The 20,168-nt window shown below is 44.6% G+C and overlaps 1 protein-coding gene across 1 annotated transcript; it reads left to right on the top strand.

Moving 5' to 3' along the window:
* Positions 1-2,426: 2,426 nt before the first annotated feature.
* On the top strand, positions 2,427-20,076 carry ACAT2 (acetyl-CoA acetyltransferase 2). The gene is made up of 9 exons (XM_069954390.1): positions 2,427-2,625; positions 7,801-7,935; positions 9,171-9,352; positions 11,814-11,931; positions 12,127-12,270; positions 13,616-13,738; positions 15,335-15,489; positions 16,240-16,350; positions 19,506-20,076. Exons 1-9 carry the CDS (start codon positions 2,442-2,444, stop codon positions 19,677-19,679), a joined length of 1,326 nt encoding a protein of 441 aa, XP_069810491.1. The 5' UTR covers positions 2,427-2,441; the 3' UTR covers positions 19,680-20,076.
* The last annotated feature ends 92 nt before the right edge of the window (positions 20,077-20,168 follow it).

Here is a 20,168-nt window from a genome sequence, read left to right as displayed (position 1 = left end):
CCCAGTGCTGCGCCCACAATCCCAGTGCTGCGCCCACAATCCCAGTGCTGTGTCCACAATCCCAGTGCTGTGCCCACATTACCAGTGCTGTGCCCACAATCCCAGTGCTGTGCCCACAATCCCAGTGCTGTGCCCACAATCCCAGTGCTGTGCCCACAATCCCAGTGCTATGTCCACAATACCAGTTCTGCCCCCATTGCCACCTGTTGCCCATTGGGAGTAGTAGTCCTATGGTGGATCAGCACCTGTTACCAGCAATGAATCTGCTTGTGTAAGAGAAAGGATTCTAACAAACCGGTTTATCCAGAGGAAGGAAAAAAACCACCCGAGCAGCAAGAACCAAATCCTTACTGATCCCCAACCGAGAAACGGGCGGGCCCCTGGGTCACCTACACAGATACTATTGTCCCATGAGAGGTGTACGGCCACGCTGACCATAGCTAGGAGGTATAATCCCAGCTGCATGCAGGGGACAGGGCAGGGGACAGGGGACAGGGCAGGGGACAGGACAGGGGACAGGGCAGGGGACAGGGGACAGGGCAGGGGACAGGGCAGGGGACAGGGGAGGGGACAGGGCAGGGGACAGGGGACAGGGCAGGGCAGGGGACAGGACAGGGGACAGGGGACAGGGCAGGGCAGGGGACAGGACAGGGGACAGGGGACAGGGCAGGGCAGGGGACAGGACAGGGGACAGGGGACAGGGCAGGGGACAGGGGACAGGGCAGGGGACAGGGGACAGGGGAGGGGACAGGGCAGGGGACAGGACAGGGCAGGGGACAGGGGACAGGACAGGGCAGGGGACAGGACAGGGGAGAGGGCAGGGGACAGGGCAGGGGACAGGGGACAGGGCAGGGGACAGGGGACAGGGCAGGGCAGGGGACAGGACAGGGGACAGGGGACAGGGCAGGGCAGGGGACAGGACAGGGGACAGAGCAGGGGACAGGGCAGGGGACACGGCAGGGGACAGGACAGGGGACAGGGGACAGGACAGGGGACAGGACAGGGGACAGGGCAGGGGACAGGGCAGGGGACAGGACAGGGGACAGGGGACAGGACAGGGGACAGGACAGGGGACAGGGCAGGGGACAGGACAGGGGACAGGGGACAGGACAGGGGACAGGACAGGGGACAGGGCAGGGGACAGGGCAGGGGACAGGACAGGGGACAGGGCAGGGGACAGGGGACAGGGCAGGGGACAGGGCAGGGGAGTCTGTTCTTGTGGATTTGGTTGTTCTCATCTGGGACATTTATACCAAATCCAGATCCACAGATGTGAGCTTGGTGCGGGCCCACCTCTGGGAGCTCAGACATCCTCCTGCCTGAGAGACATTAAACGGGAACTCCAGTGAAGAAGTTATATAGAATTTCAGTGCTTATCAGCTGCTGTATGTCCTGCAGGAAGTGGTGTATTCTCTCCAGTCTGACAGAGTGCTCTCTGCTGCCAACTCTTTCCATGTCAGGAACTGTCCAGAGCAGCAGCAAATCCCCATAGAAAACCTCTCCTGCTCTGGACAGTTCCTGACATGGACAGAGGTGGCAGCAGAGAGCACTGTGTCAGACTGGAGAGAATACAACACTTCCTGCAGGACATTCAGCAGCTGATAAGTACTGGAAGACTGGAGATTTTTTTAAATAGAAATAAATTACAAATCTGTATAACTAACATATTTTCGATACCAGTTGATTTAAAAGATTTTTTTGTAATGGAAACAGCATTATCAGCTGAGAAGTAACTGTGTATGATGCTGGGACATGTGTGTATGATGCTGGGACATGTGTGTATGATGCTGGGACCTCTGTGTATGATGTTGGGACATCTGTGTATGATGCTGGGACATCTGTGTATGATGCTGGGACATCTGTGTATGATGTTGGGACATCTGTGTATGATGCTGGGACATCTGTGTATGATGTTGGGACATCTGTGTATGATGTTGGGAAATGTGTGTATGATGCTGGGACATGTGTGTATGATGCTGGGACATCTGTGTATGATGTTGGGACATCTGTGTATGATGCTGGGACATCTGTGTATGATGTTGGGACATCTGTGTATGATGCTGGGACATATGTGTATGATGTTGGGACATCTGTGTATGATGTTGGGACATCTGTGTATGATGTTGGGAAATGTGTGTATGATGCTGGGACATGTGTGTATGATGCTGGGACATCTGTGTATGATGCTGGGACATGTGTGTATGATGCTGGGACATCTGTGTATGATGTTGGGAAATGTGTGTATGATGCTGGGACATGTGTGTATGATGCTGGGACATCTGTGTATGATGCTGGGACATGTGTGTATGTTTGCTATTGTTGCTTACCTAGATGTAATGTCATCACTTTATCCTGATTCTCCCTACAAAGCTCCAGTACAAGTTATCTGGATACACAGCCTGGCAGCGTAATAGTTAAACATATCTCCTCCAAGCCAGCAGATGGAGCTGTTCTCTTCTGTCAGCAGCCACCAGCAGTCATCCAGGAAGACACAGCACAGTAGTGAGAGGCAGCAGCAGTCAGTATCACAGAGAGAGCAGAGAGGAGAGGATCAGCCTGAGGAGAGGATGAGCTCAGCAGCACAGGACCCAGTGGTGATTGTGGCAGCTGCCCGCACCCCCATAGGTAACAATCTATCCAGTGTATGTATGTATGTATGTATGTATGTATGTATGATAGCACTGATACTTGTGTGTATGTATGTATGTATGATAGCACTGATACTTGTGTGTATGTATGTATGTATGATAGCACTGATACTTGTGTGTATGTATGTATGTATGTATGATAGCACTGATACTTGTGTGTGTGTATGTATGTATGATAGCACTGATACTTGTGTGTATGTATGTATGATAGCACTGATACTTGTGTGTATGTATGTATGATAGCACTGATACTTGTGTGTATGTATGTATGATAGCACTGATACTTGTGTGTATGTATGTATGTATGATAGCACTGATACTTGTGTGTATGTATGTATGTATGTATGATAGCACTGATACTTGTGTGTGTGTATGTATGTATGTATGATAGCACTGATACTTGTGTGTATGTATGTATGTATGTATGATAGCACTGATACTTGTATGTATGTATGTATGATAGCACTGATACTTGTGTGTATGTATGTATGATAGCACTGATACTTGTGTGTATGTATGTATGTATGTATGATAGCACTGATACTTGTGTGTATGTATGTATGATAGCACTGATACTTGTGTGTATGTATGTATGATAGCACTGATACTTGTGTGTATGTATGTATGATAGCACTGATACTTGTGTGTGTGTATGTATGTATGATAGCACTGATACTTGTGTGTATGTATGTATGTATGATAGCACTGATACTTGTGTGTATGTATGATAGCACTGATACTTGTGTGTATGTATGTATGTATGTATGATAGCACTGATACTTGTGTGTATGCATGCATGTATGTATGTATGATAGCACTGATACTAGTGTGTATGTATGTATGATAGCACTGATACTAGTGTGTATGCATGTATGTATGATAGCACTGATACTAGTGTGTATGTATGTATGTATGATAGCACTGATACTAGTGTGTATGTATGTATGATAGCACTGATACTAGTATGTATGTATGTATGTATGTATGATAGCACTGATACTAGTATGTATGTATGTATGTATGTATGATAGCACTGATACTTGTATGTATGTATGATAGCACTGATACTTGTGTGTATGTATGTATGATAGCACTGATACTAGTATGTATGTATGATAGCACTGATACTAGTATATATGTATGTATGTATGATAGCACTGATACTAGTATATATGTATGTATGATAGCACTGATACTAGTATATATGTATGTATGTATGATAGCACTGATACTAGTATATATGTATGTATGATAGCACTGATACTTGTGTGTATGTATGTATGATAGCACTGATACTAGTATGTATGTATGATAGCACTGATACTAGTATGTATGTATGATAGCACTGATACTAGTATATATGTATGTATGTATGATAGCACTGATACTAGTATATATGTATGTATGTATGATAGCACTGATACTAGTATATATGTATGTATGATAGCACTGATACTAGTATATATGTATGTATGATAGCACTGATACTAGTATATATGTATGTATGATAGCACTGATACTAGTATATATGTATGTATGATAGCACTGATACTAGTATATATGTATGTATGATAGCACTGATACTAGTATATATGTATGTATGACAGCACTGATACATTGCTGCATGTATAGTTATGTACATGTGATGGCAGGGATATATTTATTGCATCCAGTAGTGTGCCCATTCTATGTGATGGATGTTGTATATATGTTCTATACATGTTATATGGAGGCACTTATAGCTTTATTGCCTCCATACTGTGATGGTAGTGACACATTTATTGACAGTAAACCAGTTGTCTCCAACAAAACTACAATTCCCAGCAATCCCATAGAGTTGTAGTTTTGAAACAGCTGGAAAGTGACAGATTGGGAAGCGCTGCAGTAAGCGATGTGCTGTGTGTGTCAGGTGTGTTTGTATATATATATATATATGTGCTGTGTGTGTCAGGTGTGTGTATATGTATGTGGTGTGTGTGTGTGAGTGTACATATGTATGTGCTGTGTGTGTACATATATGTGTGTGCTGTGTGTATGTGCTCTGTGTGTGTGTGTACATATATGTATGTGCTCTGTGTGTGTGTACATATATGTATGTGCTCTGTGTGTGTGTACATATATGTATGTGCTCTGTGTGTGTGTGTACATATATGTATGTGCTCTGTGTGTGTGTGTACATATATGTATGTGCTCTGTGTGTGTGTGTGTACATATATGTATGTGCTCTGTGTGTGTGTACATATATGTATGTGCTGTGTGTGTGTGTACATATATGTATGTGCTCTGTGTGTGTTTGTATATGTATGTGTGTGTGTCAGGTGTGTGTACATATATGTATGTGCTCTGTGTGTGTTTGTATATGTATGTGTGTGTGTCAGGTGTGTGTACATATATGTATGTGCTCTGTGTGTGTTTGTATATGTATGTGTGTGTGTCAGGTGTGTGTACATATATGTATGTGCTCTGTGTATGTGTGTGTACATATATGTATGTGTGTGTGTACATATGTATGTGCTCTTTGTATGTGTGTGTGTGTCAGGTTTGTACATATATGTGTGTGTCAGGTGTGTGTACATATGTGTGTGTGTGTGTCAGGTGTGTGTACATATATATGTGTGTACATATATGTGTGTGTGTGTGTGTGTGTGTGTGTGTGTACATATATATGTGTGTACATATATGTATGTGTGTGTTTGTGTACATATATGTATGTGCTCTGTGTGTGTGTACATATATGTGTGTGTGTCAGGTGTGTACATATATGTATGTGCTCTGTGTGTGTATGTGCTGTCAGGTGTATATATAGTTATGAACTGAGAGCCAGCGCCATTATACCGTTGGTACCAATGCCACCTACACACAGACCGAGGTGACGCCACATTATATATATATATAAAATGTGTAACTCGTATAGTGAATGGGCGTGTCCTGTCCTTGCCACGCCCCTCGTGATTAATATTGAACTATAAAACGTGGAGTAAAGGGAGGAGCGGTAAATGAAGTCAGTCAGCTGCCCTAACTTCGGCTGCTGATTGGCTGGCTGGGGTAGAACCATATCTGGTAGTGGCCTTGTGATTGGTCGCTGCTCTGAGGAGTTCTTATCCCGCGCTCTGATTGGCTGTAGACGTAGAACCATGTCGCAGGTCTCTTCTGTCACTGGTCGGACCTGTGCGTGAGGGGCGGAGTGATTTCTATGGGTCGTTGTACTTACTCTGCCTCGTGTGTAGATTAGTGCCCTAATGTAACCATCCGCCGTGCGTATCTCAGTGTAATAACCCGCCCCTTCATGTAACCATCCGCCGCGCGTATCTCAGTGTAATAACCCGCCCCTCCATGTAACCATCCGCCGCGCGTATCTCAGTGTAATAACCCGCCCCTTCATGTAACCATCCGCCGTGCGTATCTCAGTGTAATAACCCGCCCCTTCATGTAACCATCCGCCGCGCGTATCTTAGTGTAATAACCCACCCCACCATGTAACCATCCGCCGTGCGTATCTCAGTGTAATAACCCGCCCCTTCATGTAACCATCCGCCGCGCGTATCTCAGTGTAATAACCCACCCCACCATGTAACCATCCGCCGCGCGTATCTCAGTGTAATAACCCGCCCCATCATGTAACCATCCGCCGTGCGTATCTCAGTGTAATAACCCGCCCCTCCATGTAACCATCCGCCGTGCGTATCTCAGTGTAATAACCCGCCCCATCATGTAACCATAACCCGTCCCCTCATAACAGCTGACCGTAGTTATCACCTGGTAGTGTGGCTAGTCACTGCCTCATGTCACCGCCTGGGGGTCACAGGACTGTGCAGCTTCATGGCTGTTACTGCTGGGCTTTGTGGTGCCTGCGGGATTGGCAGCTGATGTGTAGCAGGGATCATGAGTGTGGGGTCTATGGCTGCTAATAGGAAAGCAGAAGGACTAATAATAATAATAATAATAATAAATATAAATAATAATAAATCATCACCAAATCAAACGTATCAATCAAGAAGCACCAAAAAATGATTACAAATACTTAAAAGGAACCAATGACTTGGAATTTGGTCTTTTATTCGGGTGCATGAGGCGGGAGGAGAGCTGGAAACTAGTCATCTGGGCTGTGACTAGTCGCGTCTCTCTGCCTGTCACTGCGCTCTACCGGGTGACTGACAGGCAGACTTCCAAAGAACCTCTGTCTTGGAGGGCAGCATAAACCTGCTGATGGAGATTCACAGGCTGTCCCTGATATTCATGAGCTGTGCACCCACTGCTGATTCACAGGCTGTCCCTGATATTCATGAGCTGTGCACCCACTGCTGATTCACAGGTCTCTGCCTGTACTGTTCATAGAAAGCTGCCAGTCAGCGACAGGCGGGCTGCCCAGAGAGGCAGCCGAATAACAAATTGGTGTCCTGAGCAATAAATGTTAATTTTGCAAAGACAACACAACAAAAAAGGTAGGAAGACAGCTTCCTGCTCTGGTGATTGATTCCCTGAAAGGGGTAGTCTGGGGATTTATTTTTCAGTCAACTGGTACCAGAAAGTTATACAGATCTGTAATTTAATTTTAAAAATCTCCAGTCTTCCTGTACTTATCAGCTGCTGTATGTCCTGCAGGAAGTGATGTATTCTCTCCAGTCTGACACAGTGCTCTCTGCTGCCACCTCTGTCCATGTCAGGAACTGTCCAGAGCAGGAGAGGTTTTCTATGGGGATTTGCCTTTGTCTTCATAAAATCAACACTTATTACCTGGGACACCAAAGCAGCCATGTGCCCCATAGTCCCCGATATTCAGCTGCCTCTCTGGGCTTGGTTATTACAATTTTTCCCCTATGAACTACCCCTTTGTGTTATGGTATTTTAATCTTAGTAATTTCCTATGTGAATAATATAAAAGGAGTTAATGCCTGCTCAGCCATTGGCTGTAGTAGTGGCCGCCTCTGTGATTTGCTGCCATGGGAGCAGGAACCTCTGATCAGCACCCCAGCACTTGCAGGACAATCCCTTTATATTAGTATAGTAGGGATTTCTCCATAATTTATAGTGAGGATCTTGTAAGGGGCCAATAAAGTAGAACTATCAGGATTAGGATGAAACGGTCACAAACTCCTTGGATGAATAGTATCGTATCATTCAGTGTTGACTGGATTTTATCATTTATTATCAGGTACATTCAATGGAGCCTTCTCGACGTTACCAGTTCATGCGCTGGGCACAGTGGTGATCAAAGAGGTGCTGCAGAGAGCCGGCATAAAGCCGGACCAGGTCTCCGAAGTGATTTTTGGCCACGTTTTAACTGCAGGTAATTCCATTCATATTAAAGTGATATTGAGTTGATGCACAGATTATACATACTAAGGGCCATATAACACCGCTCCATCACAGTAAACGAGCGACAATCTGCTAGATCTGTGCTCACTTACTGCGCCTATTACACGGCTCGGCCATCTTGGAGCAAGGGTTGTGTGTGTGTGTGTGTATGTATATATATATATATATATATATATATATATATATATCAGCACGTGCTGTATCTAGTACATAATAAAGCTGTGTCTGTTACCTCTGCATGTTGGGCATGGGGTCTCCTTGCTCCCTCCAGCCACTGGTACAAGTTCAGAGCCAGTCTCTAAAGTGACAGGCCGCTTAGCCAATCACTGGCCTGTCACTTCAGAGGCCGGCTGTGCAGTATTTGCAGCAGCTGTGGTACTAGGCAGAAGACAGGAAGACACCAGGTAGTGGGCAGAAGCCCCGGGGAGCGTGCTCAGGTATGTATGAACTTCATTATTTTACACTAGGCAAGGGCTGCACGGACATCACTAAATAAGTAAATTATATATATATATATATATATATATATATATATATATATATATTAGAGAGAGAGAGAGAGAAAAATTGGCCGCACATCTTTGACTCTATTCACGCCAGGTTGCAGGTAAACACCTGCTCTGTATATATTAAAAAATGAGGATCTTCGCAAACTATTTGATCAAACAGAGTGTACCATGTCGCCAACGTTAAGGCAAACACTCTGTTTGATCAAATAGTTTGCTAAGATCCTAATTTTTTTATATCTACAGAGCAGGTGTTTACCGTGTGTACGCTGGGAGGAATATATGCGGTAAGCCCTTGCACCTGTGGGTTGCTGCTGCACCTTCTGTTTTTTGTTATATATATATATATATACACACAGCCCTTGCTGCACGATAATCGAGTAGTGTAATGGGCTCAACAAGCGAGCGCAGACCTAGTAGATCGTTGCTTGGTCTTTGCTCCATCGAAACATTTTCAGACTGAATCAGTTTATAAGGATCAGGACCCATATTATAGACGTGTCTTGTACATATAGTATATCACATTATACAGGTACACAGCCTAGAAGCATTGCATTTAAGGGACGCTGTGTGTTGCTGTACGGCGCTGCGTTACAATTAGTGACCGTGCCCCTTAGCTGTGAAGCAATGGAATGGAAGAAAATGCCTTACGTTTTCTCCTGTTGATTTATTTTCTTTGTTTGTTCGTTCTCCTACGTAGGCACCGGACAAAACCCGACACGTCAAGCCAGTGTGGCTGCCGGGATTTCCTACCCTATTCCAGCCTGGAGTTGCCAGATGATATGTGGGTCAGGCTTAAAGGCGGTTAGCCTTGGAGCTCAGTCTATACTAACTGGGGAATCTGACATAGTGGTGGCCGGTGGTATGGAGAACATGAGTCAGGTAAGAATATTTTTATAATTTAGAGTATTAAAGAAAACTTGAAAGGGGCCCAGATTTACGGAAGGGGCTGTCTAGGATTAGAAAACATTGCTGATTTCTTCCAGAAACAGCGCCACTCTTATCTTCAGTTTGTGTGTGGTATTGCAGCCCAGTTGATGTAAATAAGGCTAAAATATACTACCACATACAACCCAAGGACAGGGGTGACAAAGTATTTGTAAGAAATCAGCTGAGTTTTTGGATAACCCCTTTAATGTTTTTGAGACAAAAATGAGCCAGATTTGCCAATAGTAACCAGTCACATGTCACCTCTCCATTCTTAGATCGCTCTTATAAAATGGAAGCTGAGCTGTGATTGATGGCTATGAGCAAATCATTTACCGTATTTTTCGCTTTATAGGACGCGCCTTTTGATAAGACGCACCCCTGATTTTAGGGGAGAAAAATAGAAAAAAAATTTTGCTCCTTGTCACAGTTTGGAGATAGCAGCAGTGTGATCGGTGCCAATCCCCCCATATAGTGCCCCACATAGTAGCCAATGCCCCCATATAGTGCCCCCACATAGTAGCCAATGCCCCCATATAGTGCCCCACATAGTTGCCAATGCCCCCATATAGTGCCCCACATAGTAGCCAATGCCCCCATATAGTGCCCCACATAGTAGCCAATGCCCCTATATAGTGCCCCACATAGTAGCCAATGCCCCCATATAGTGCCCCACATAGCAGCCAATGCCCCCATATAGTGCCCCACATAGTAGCCAATGCCCCCATATAGTGCCCCCCATAGTAGCCAATGCCCCCATAGAGTGCCCCCCATAGTAGCCAATGCCCCCATATAGTGCCCCCCATAGTAGCCAATGCCCCCATATAGTGCCCCACATAGTAGCCAATGCCCCATATAGTGCCCACATAGTAGCCAATGCCCCCATATAGTGCCCCACATAGTAGCCAGTGCCCCCCATAGTAGCCAATGCCCCCATATAGTAGCTAATGCCCCCATACAGTGCCCCCATATAGTAGCCAGTGCCCCCATATAGTAGCCAATGCCCCCATATAGTAGCCAATGCCCCCATACAATGCCTCCATGGTAGCCAATCATCCCTGTGACCAGAAAAACAACAAACAGGTTACTCACCTGTCCGCCGGCCCCAGCAGCTCTTCTCCCGACACTCCGGTCTCCCGTCATCCTCCGGCATAGGCAGCGGGGGACAGGGAGACTGCAGCGGCAGAACACTTCCGGGACACAGGCAGCTTTTCTGTACCCCGCTGCCTGTGCCGGAGGATGACGGGAGACCGGAGTGTCGGGAGAAGAGCTGCTGGGGCCAGCGGAGAGGTGAGTAGGACAGCGATCCCCTCCGCCCGCCCCCTCCATCGCCGCTTAGCCGATCAGGAGCCCAGGAAAGTGCTGCTCATTGCACTTTCCCTGACTTCTGATCGGCTCAGCTGAGCGGGGATAGAGGGGGCAGGCTGGGCGGGCGCAGGGGGTGGCTCAGGGCCGCTCCCTATGTATATGCATAGTGAGCGGCAATACAGGGGCCGGACAGACTGATAAATCTTGGCCAATGTGTCCCTTATGGGAAATGGCTGTCAGTATAACATTTTAGGTGTTTTCTTCTTAAAGGGGTACTCCGGACGGAAAGTTTTTTATTATATGGCCTGGAATTGGTCGTTTAAAAATAATAACATGCACTTACCTCCATTGCTCTTGCCCATGCGGAGCTGCTGGTGTCTTACCAATCTGTCCCGCTGTTTGGCCATTTCTGGGACCTGTTGGAGGCCCACTTAGCCAATTAGCAACTGAGTTGGGACACCATTGCAGCCTGCTGACATACAGGTAATTAAATTGTGAAGTGACGTCCGTGTTAGGCTGCAGTCACACAGCATTGTTTGGAATACTACCACTGCAATGTTTGATGAATTTTCTTAAAGGGGTTATTCACTAATTTTTCTTTTTCTTTCAAATCAGCTGGTGGCAGGAAGTGCCAGAGATTTGTAATTTACTTCTATTTAAAAATTCTCAAGTCTTAGAGTACTTATCAGCTGCTGTATGTCCTGCAGGAAGTGGTGTATTTTTCCAGTCTGGAGATCAGGAAAGGTTTTCGATGGGGATTTGCTGTTGCTCTGGACAGTTCCTGACATGGACAGAGGTGGCAGCAGAGAGCACTGTGTCAGACTGGAGAGAATACACCACTTCCTGCAGGACATACAGCAGCTGATAAGTGCTGGAAGACTGGAGATTTTTATATAGAAGTAAATTACAAATCTATATAACTTTCTGGCACCAGTTGATTTAAAGGAAAAAAATGGTGAACAACCTCTTTAAGCAAAAGCTAGAAGACGAGATGATGACATCAAGGTTCACAAAACTAGAATGGAAACCGTGACAGTATGCGTAATACATAAGTTCCTAAATGTTCTATGTAGACACATATGTTTGATTTTTATAACTTCATTTTCAGGCTCCTCATTTAGTGCACATGAGAGCAGGCGTGAAAGCCGGAGATGTCCCATTGCAGGACAGTATCCTTTGTGACGGCCTTAATGATGCGTTTTACAAGTATCACATGGGAGTAACTGGTAAGACGATTGGACTATATTCATATATTAACATAGGATCCGTTCAGGTTTCAGGGCTCTGTCACCAGTGTATTTTAGGGTATTGTAATACGTACATCGGTGTGGCCATAGATCATTTTGCCTATTACACATACATACGTCTTGTTTGGTATAGACTTATCCATAGTCCATCATTTCCATGTCTTCTCTTTATAGCTGAAAATGTGGCCAAGCAGTGGAAAATCTCCAGAGAGGAGCAGGACAAACTTGCCGTCCTATCCCAGAACAGGACCGAAACCGCACAGAAAGCCGGGTATTTTGACAAAGAGATTGTACCTGTTGAGGTTCCCTCAAGGAAAGGTAAGCGGCGTTGTGTCATGTCATAGTATAAATCTAAGAACATCTGTATAATGTGTGTGATTCCATAACAAGTCATCCAGTATATCCTGCATGACCACATCAGTGTCTTAAACCCCTTGGCACAAAATGCCATATCTACCGTGTTGTCCTATGTAGTTATGTATGTCAGCGAGATGGAGCCGTTCATGGGCTAGCTGCAGTCGGTTTAAGTTGTATTTTATTTTTGTGTAAATCAGATTTTAATTGAGTTTTCAGAATTTGAACAAACTTTGCAGGGTGCACATAGCGTACAAACAGAACGCAGCAGAAAATATAAGAAAAACGAACACGTAGAGAGTATCATGTACAGGTAGAGCAAATATATACGCATTGGGGCCTCCATAGTAATCTCCCTGGTAGGTAATGCTGCTACCGCTCATATATATTCAAGATATTAAATGCAATAAACCCAATATACTACGGAACATCTATATGTTGCATTAGACAACTCCCAAGGAAGGCATCCAGCCCTCTAAGGAGTTTGAACTTGAAAGCAATGAACATATTGTAATAAGAAATCTTTGATCTATACAAGAAATAAACTACAAGAGAGCAAGAAAAGAAGAGGAAAGAGAGGAGAAGAGAAAGAACAAAGGAGGGGTGGGGGGTAGGAACGGCCAGGGGGGAAACCTGTGTCATCCTCACCACCAGGATATCCATAGGTCGTGAGGGATGTTCATCAAAGAGCTTGCTTTGTACAAAGTCCATGGGAGACACTTGACCTTGGTGCCCCCTGCATGATCCTCTACCATCAGAGTTTCCGTTCTGTATAAAAAGTTAATCTCACCGACCAGCAACAGTAATGTCCTTCCGTGACGTGGTATAACCGTGCGTGCTGCAGCCCCTTCCAGTGGAGACAGGTCCGGGGATCAAGGACAGTAGGGCTGAGCTCGGTGTGGGGGTGACCGCTTTCTCTGTAACAGGCTTAGTTATATTTTGCAGCTGATACTTTGAGGTCAGAGATGGCTCTGATCCTGTGTAATATAAGGGAAGGGGTCTCCCTCAGTTACAGACACGGCCTAGTATGCTGCCTCTTAGTATAACATTGCAATTCAGGAAAATCCGTGTTGTTACATAACAGGGTAATAAAATGCTTGTCCCTCCTGCACCTCTATAAAAAAAATGGGTTGGCAGTGCACATGTCCGACCTCTAGTCCATTCCGCCCAGACCCAGCACTGTTCTCGTGATTGGTGGAAGCCCACTGGTCGGTCCCTTACTGACACTAATCATCCATCCGATGGAAACCCGCTATAAATTGGAAAATTTAACAAATCTAAGAATATTCACTTCATTGACCCCTGACAGGTCCTGTGACCGTAACTGCTGATGAGTTTCCTCGCCATGGAAGCACTTTAGAAGGAATGGCAAAATTGAAACCCTATTTTGTGAAAGATGGGACGGGGACGGTAACTCCGGCTAACGCCTCAGGTTAGTAAACATGCACAGGTGACGGAAGATACATTTGCTCGTTCTATAGAAAAAAACAAGCTGAAAAAAAAAAAGTATGCAGATCCCTCCCTCCCCAGAGGAGGCCGAAAATCCTTTATAGCATCTGTTAGATGATTGGAGCTCCATGTATTGAATATACAGGTGTGTTTTCAATATTGGTTGGGTACAATAGCTGACACATAGCCTAACATACCTTTGGTTAGCAAGAAGTAGGAGAAGGTAGATGGCAATATGTTTGCAGGGTCAGACTACGCAAGGTATGTTTGTTGTCTGTTACTATGGAAACATGGTGCCGGTCTTGTTTTCTTTGTGGTTGCCACCAGAAGAGAGGATCCCAACTGCTGTGACACCACACAGAACTGCGTATAGAGTGGGGGGAGGAGGGGGACAGTATCACTTTAATCCCCTTTTAGTTATGCGGACAGTGTACAGAGACCGAGTGCAACTTCTCCTGTACAGTGTTGCCACTTTGGGCAATTGGTTGCCATAATAAGTGCTAGAATTTTAGTAGCAGCTTTCTTGTTGAGGATAGATGGTGTTAGTTGCTCCATGCTCATCATACAGATCACAGCTTATTAGGAAGGAAACTGCGCTTTAAATCCAGTGAATCTTGTTGTTTATTTGCCCATCTAACACAGAAAATGGACGGTTGAAATATTAGGACCAGATCCATGGGTTTTTGGAAAGTCGCTCCTATCCTATTACATTGTTCCCACAGTTGGATCAAAAGTCAGGGCCTTTGGGAGCTGAACACCAATGATAGGACTACAAGTCCCAGCACTGTACCATTCTACCTTACATCATACTGATTAGTAACATATTGCCTGTTTACAGGGGAACTATCAGCAGGTTAGACGAATCTAACCTGCTGATAGCTCCCTATAACGCCGGGGACGCTGAGGAGGAAGAGATGTGTGTTACCATTCTCCATGGTGCTGGTCCCGCACTGTTAGCTGGCGTAATCTTCGGGACCACTGCCCCCGCCCCCACAACGTCATTCGTCCCGCTCTCTTGATAATCAATTGATACTAATATGATAAATAATCATTGATAATCAATGGAGCAGGCTGGATGATGCTGTGGAGGCGGGGAAGTGCTCCTGGCTAAAGATTACGCCAAGTAATGGTGCGTTTACACAGACAGATTTATTTAACAGATTTTTTAAGCCAAAGCCAGGAACAGACTATAAACAGGGAACAGGTCATAAAGGAAAGACTGAGATTTCTCCTCTTTTCAAATCCATTCCTGACTTTAGCTTCAAAAATCTGTCATATAAATCTGTGTAAACGCACCCTTACAATGCAGGATCAGCACCAAGGAGGAAAATAAGAGACATACCTTCTTCCTTGGCGTCCCCGCTGCTATAGGGAGCTGTCAGCAGGTTAGATTCGTCTAACCTGCTGACAGTTCCCCTTTGATATAAGATAGTATTTAGTCAGTTACCAAAGCATAGAAGCGTGGTGACTTCCAGGACTGCAGTTGTGCGGCTGCAGAATGTAATCATGAGTTGTCAGTATAATATTCTTAGCAATTGTAAAACATTATGATATATAACAAAACCTGGACACTTCTTAGGTATCAATGATGGAGCTGCAGCGGTAATCCTTATGAAGAAATCTGAAGCGCTACGCAGACACCTCTCACCCATGGCGCAGATCGTCTGCACTGCTCAGGCTGGTTTGGATCCATCTATTATGGGAGTTGGACCAATTCCTGCTATTAGAAAAGCTGTAAGTTTCTGCAATGATTTACCTGGAGAATGAACATTACTGGATTGGGAGAGGACTGCCAGTGATAGACAACTTTCCATACATCTACATGTGAAAATAAGAAACTCTCTGAGGCCCCACTCATATCATGCTTTGTCCCTATGGTTGGTGTGTACTTCGATAAAATCAATAACATAATCCATAGAGCAGAGAAGAGATGAATTTATAGCTTTATTGAGAGATCAGGCCATAGCTGTCCAAATCTCTGGAGACAGAAGCAGAGACACAAAGAGGCTGCATGTTCTAGATAGTTGTATTTTTTTCCTTCTCTGCATGCTATGGATGGTAGACATCATAGCGGCTAGTCTGCTTCCTTATCTCCATAGACTTCTATGGGCAACTGTAACCTGATCTATTACTGAAGCAGAACTTCCATCTCCTGAGTGAGTGATGCACAGAGTAGGAGAAATGGGGCAGGAGAGAGGCCTCTTAGTCTGAGTGGGGACCTGGGCCCTCTCAACCTGTTAGGGGCAGCAAGGTTGTAATGATGCATTGATGTGTGATCACTAGTACAAGATCCTGTTGGTGAGTTTTCAAATTGAAGTTTCTTGCACCTCCTAAATGGGTTGATTGAAGGGGCTACAATTCACCCCATGACATGGCAGGTGATGGGTTTGGGCAAATGTCATTATAAGATAATCGTGTGTTATCTGTAAAACGTCTATTGTTCTATCACATTGACAGACACATTGTGCTTGTTCTTTTTTGCAGGTTGAAAAAGCAGGATGGAGCCTCGATGATGTGGATGTATATGAAATAAATGAAGCGTTTGCAGCTCAGGCCTTAGCAGTTGTTAAAGAATTAGGACTGAACCCTGATAAGGTTAGTCATGTCGTCATGCTTCCTAGAAAATGTTTTGTATATAGAAGGGAAAATCTTGTGTAGTCGCAACCAACTCTGCTCCCCACTGACTTACAAAATAGAAGGATTTAGGGAGTTCTCTTTGCAACTGGATAGCAAATGTTTCTCAGTGTCTTGACTTACTCAATACCAATTCGATACTAAAAAAAAGTTTGAAAAACAAACCACATGGAAAAATATCACCACAGATATGATGCCTCCATGTACCATATTTTTATTTGTGACTTATTGATCACTTTTTTGTTACATTTTATTGTTGGACAATTACGCATGCAATGGATGCCAAATACATGTACAGTATGTTTCTTTACATTTTTTAGAAAAAAAAAAAGAGGCATTATTACAACTTTTATTATGATTTTTTTTTAAATTTAAACTTTTTTTTTTTACACTTTTTAATTCCCCTCTACTTCGCAGAATACCTCCTTCTGCACTACAACTCCCAGCATACCTTCTTGTGAACTACACCTCCTTGTGCACTACACCTCCTTGTGCACAAGGAGGCAAGCTGGGAGTTGTAGTGCACAAGAAGGTATTCTGGGAGTTGTAGTGCGCAAGTTAAATGACTGCCGCCCGTGAGATCGCGGGCCACAGGCATTAGCAGTGGGGGCTGCTCCATATAGTAGAGCACCCCTGCTGCATATGGAGTAGCTCGGGAGGGGTTAAATGCCGCTGTCAGTTGTGACAGCGGCATGCATACTGTAAAACAGCCGACACAAGCGGTAGCTATGTGCCAGCTATTTGAACTTAGCGCCTTTGGAAGCAGAGAGTGGGTGGGCTGAGGAGGTGACACTGGGGGGCTGGGGGCGGCACAGAGAACATGGCCGGTGCTCAGCTAGCCGCCGGCCGTGTTCTCTGCTCTAAGCTGCACAATTATGCAGCTTAACAAAGTATCGAATACCAGGAAATCCTGGTACCAAACAGTTTTTGGGTTTTTTTGCCCAAAATATTGATAGTAGTATCGCTATTTTGGTGCATCACTAGTCAGGATATGTATTAAACACTTTAAGCCAGCTGTTGTAAAACTACAACTCCCATCATGCCTGGACATGTGAGATAAGCTAAAGCTTTGACTGTTCAGGCATGATGGGAGTTCTAATTCTGCAACAGCTGGAGAGCCAAGGTTTCCTACTCCTGCTTTAAGGGATTCTGTCATGAGGTTTATGCAATCTTAAAAGCAGCATAAAAGAGATTAAAGGGGTTATCCAGTGCTACAAAAACATGGCCACTTTCTTCCAAAGACAGCCCCACTCTTGTCTCCAATTTGGATGAGGTTTAGTTACTCAGTTGCATTGAAGTGAATGGAGCTTAATTGCAAACCGCACCTGAATTGGAGACAGAGCGGTGCTGTCTCTGGGAGAAAGTGGCCATGTTTTTGTAGGGCTGAATAATCCCTTTAAAAATTTTTGTAGCTTTGTGTGTCGATTTTATAGCTGTTTTTATTTTGTTGCTACACCTCCCTGTTCCATTATTTGTCAATTTGCAAATTTACCTAGTCAGATGGGTGTCAACTAGGGATGGTCCGAACAGAGTTCGGTTTGGGTTCGTACGAACCCGAACCCTCGGTAATGATTTCCGCTGTCTGCCCGCTCCGCGGAGTGGGCGGATCCAGCAGGAGGACCGCCTGGAAAACTGGGATACAGCCATAGCCATAGGCTGTATCCCAGTTTTCCAGGAGTTACTCCTGCTGTATCCGCCCGCTGCACGGAGCGGGCAGACAGCGGGAATCTGCTGCCGAGCGTTCGGGTTCATATGAACCCGAACCTCGGCAGGTTCGGACCATCCCTAGTGTTAACTTTATTTTACAAAGCAACGTGAATGCTAGGCTTGAAGGGGAGGAAGAATTTTGGACTCAGCAATTTTCTAAATAACCTCTGCAATGCATCTGTAGTGCACTCTGTATTTTTTGCTGAAAAACAAGGAGGGGTTGCATAAAATGTCACTAGATGTCTTACCAGCCAGGAGGAGGTTAAATGGTGATGTCACAGAATGCTAAGGTGGTCCCCATAAAATGCGGAGGCCCATTGCGGACCACATTACAACATGGAATTAATGGGTTACAACATACTCTGTATCTGCAAATACTGATAACTTATGCACACATGTGAATATGGCCTCAGTCCTAGCACTCATAATAATTTTGTGATTTCAGGGGAAATAAATGCATAGTCCAAAAAAAGTAGATTCCTTATATCTTGGGACCTGGGAAGTGTTGGAATTAAAGCACTGAAGGCTACAAAAACATTATACATTTTTCCATACTGACAGACAGCTATCCTGTGGATAGGAGACAAGTAGGTTTTAATTGGAAAGCCCCTTTAATGGTCTCGGCATGATGCCAGTGCCAAGGCAGCAGCCTGGTGTGTGTCCTGCTCTTGCCGCAGATTTGTTTTCTCCCTATTATGCAACTATCACACAGGTTAAATCCACAGTGGATTACAGTATTGTTGATTCAATGTGTTTTGTTGGCACCAGTGTAAGATGTGCCAAGAGGTGCACACTTAAAGGGGAATATCAGTAGGTTAGAAGAATCTTACCTGCTGATATGTCTCTAGTGTGCACAGGGCTCTGAGGATAATTGTATCTCTTGCACTGATCCTGTAGTTATCTGTCCGGTAAGGCCGCTTGTAGCATTAGAAGGAGCGCCGTGGATGAGGGTAAGAGACATATCTTCCTCCTCAGTGTCTTGTGCACAATAGAGGACTATCAGCAGTTAGACTTGTCTAACCTGCTGATAGTTTCCTTTAATAAATTTGGAGTATGTGATTATATGCAGCAGAATAAGAAATGCGTACAGACCGGAGTTGGCATACGGGTCAGGTGTAAATGATATAAGACTGGGGTCCTGTGTCCTTTCCATAAATCCCCATCTACTTTGCCAAAATTACCCAGTGCTGTGTAACAGCTGATGTGATGCATAGGTTTTTTAGCAATAAATGAGGGGTGCAGCTGTACGCATACTTGACCACCGCTGTAGTCTTACAGCTTTGGATGCCTCAATTACACCCTGACCTGAAAGGGGTGTTCAAGCATGTCAGCCCCCACAAATCTGATGAAATTCTGCTCTGCAAAGATTGGCTACATACCAACCTTACATTATTTTGTTTGTTTTACAGGTTAACATCCAAGGTGGAGCCATAGCCCTCGGCCACCCTCTTGGAATGTCTGGCTGCCGTATTTTGGTTACTCTTCTTTACGCCCTAGAAAGAACTGGAGGGAAGAAAGGAGTTGCTGCTTTGTGCATTGGTGGTGGTATGGGAATTGCAATGTGTGTTGAAAGAACAAGCTAAACATGGTAATTCAGGAATATACAGAGTGGTCACTGGTTATTATGAAGGCCTGTGTTCCCATGGAACAAACAAGTGACTAAACAAGAACATTCCTTTAAAAGCATTACCCACTTTTTATCCAGGATGCATTTCCTTTTAGTTTTTTGACAAAATCACTAACTTCAGGTAACGGCTTCAGCAACATTCACATAATCCAGAATGGTTCTCTGCAGTAAGGACAGACACGCAGCTTTCCCTACATGTCATCTTATTTGCACTAACTTTTAGGACTTCTCTAGTGGAGGCCATTAGATAAGAACACAGAGCAAATGGTTTGTTTTTTTGTCTTATGTTTCAAAGTACAATTTCTTTGTATTCTTTCCATTTTAACTAAATATATAAAATGCTCTGAACCATCCACTTGGTTGTATTTTCTCATCTGGGCCACAATGTAATACATACAACACAAGATTAACTTGCAAAAGACTCCACAGGAGTAGTAGATGGCTA

This window comes from Dendropsophus ebraccatus, chromosome 15 (assembly GCF_027789765.1).
Source record: "Dendropsophus ebraccatus isolate aDenEbr1 chromosome 15, aDenEbr1.pat, whole genome shotgun sequence".
NCBI classification, from domain to species: domain Eukaryota; kingdom Metazoa; phylum Chordata; class Amphibia; order Anura; family Hylidae; genus Dendropsophus; species Dendropsophus ebraccatus.
Note: the sequence above shows the minus strand (reverse complement) of the source record. Positions and strands in the feature narration are given on the sequence as shown.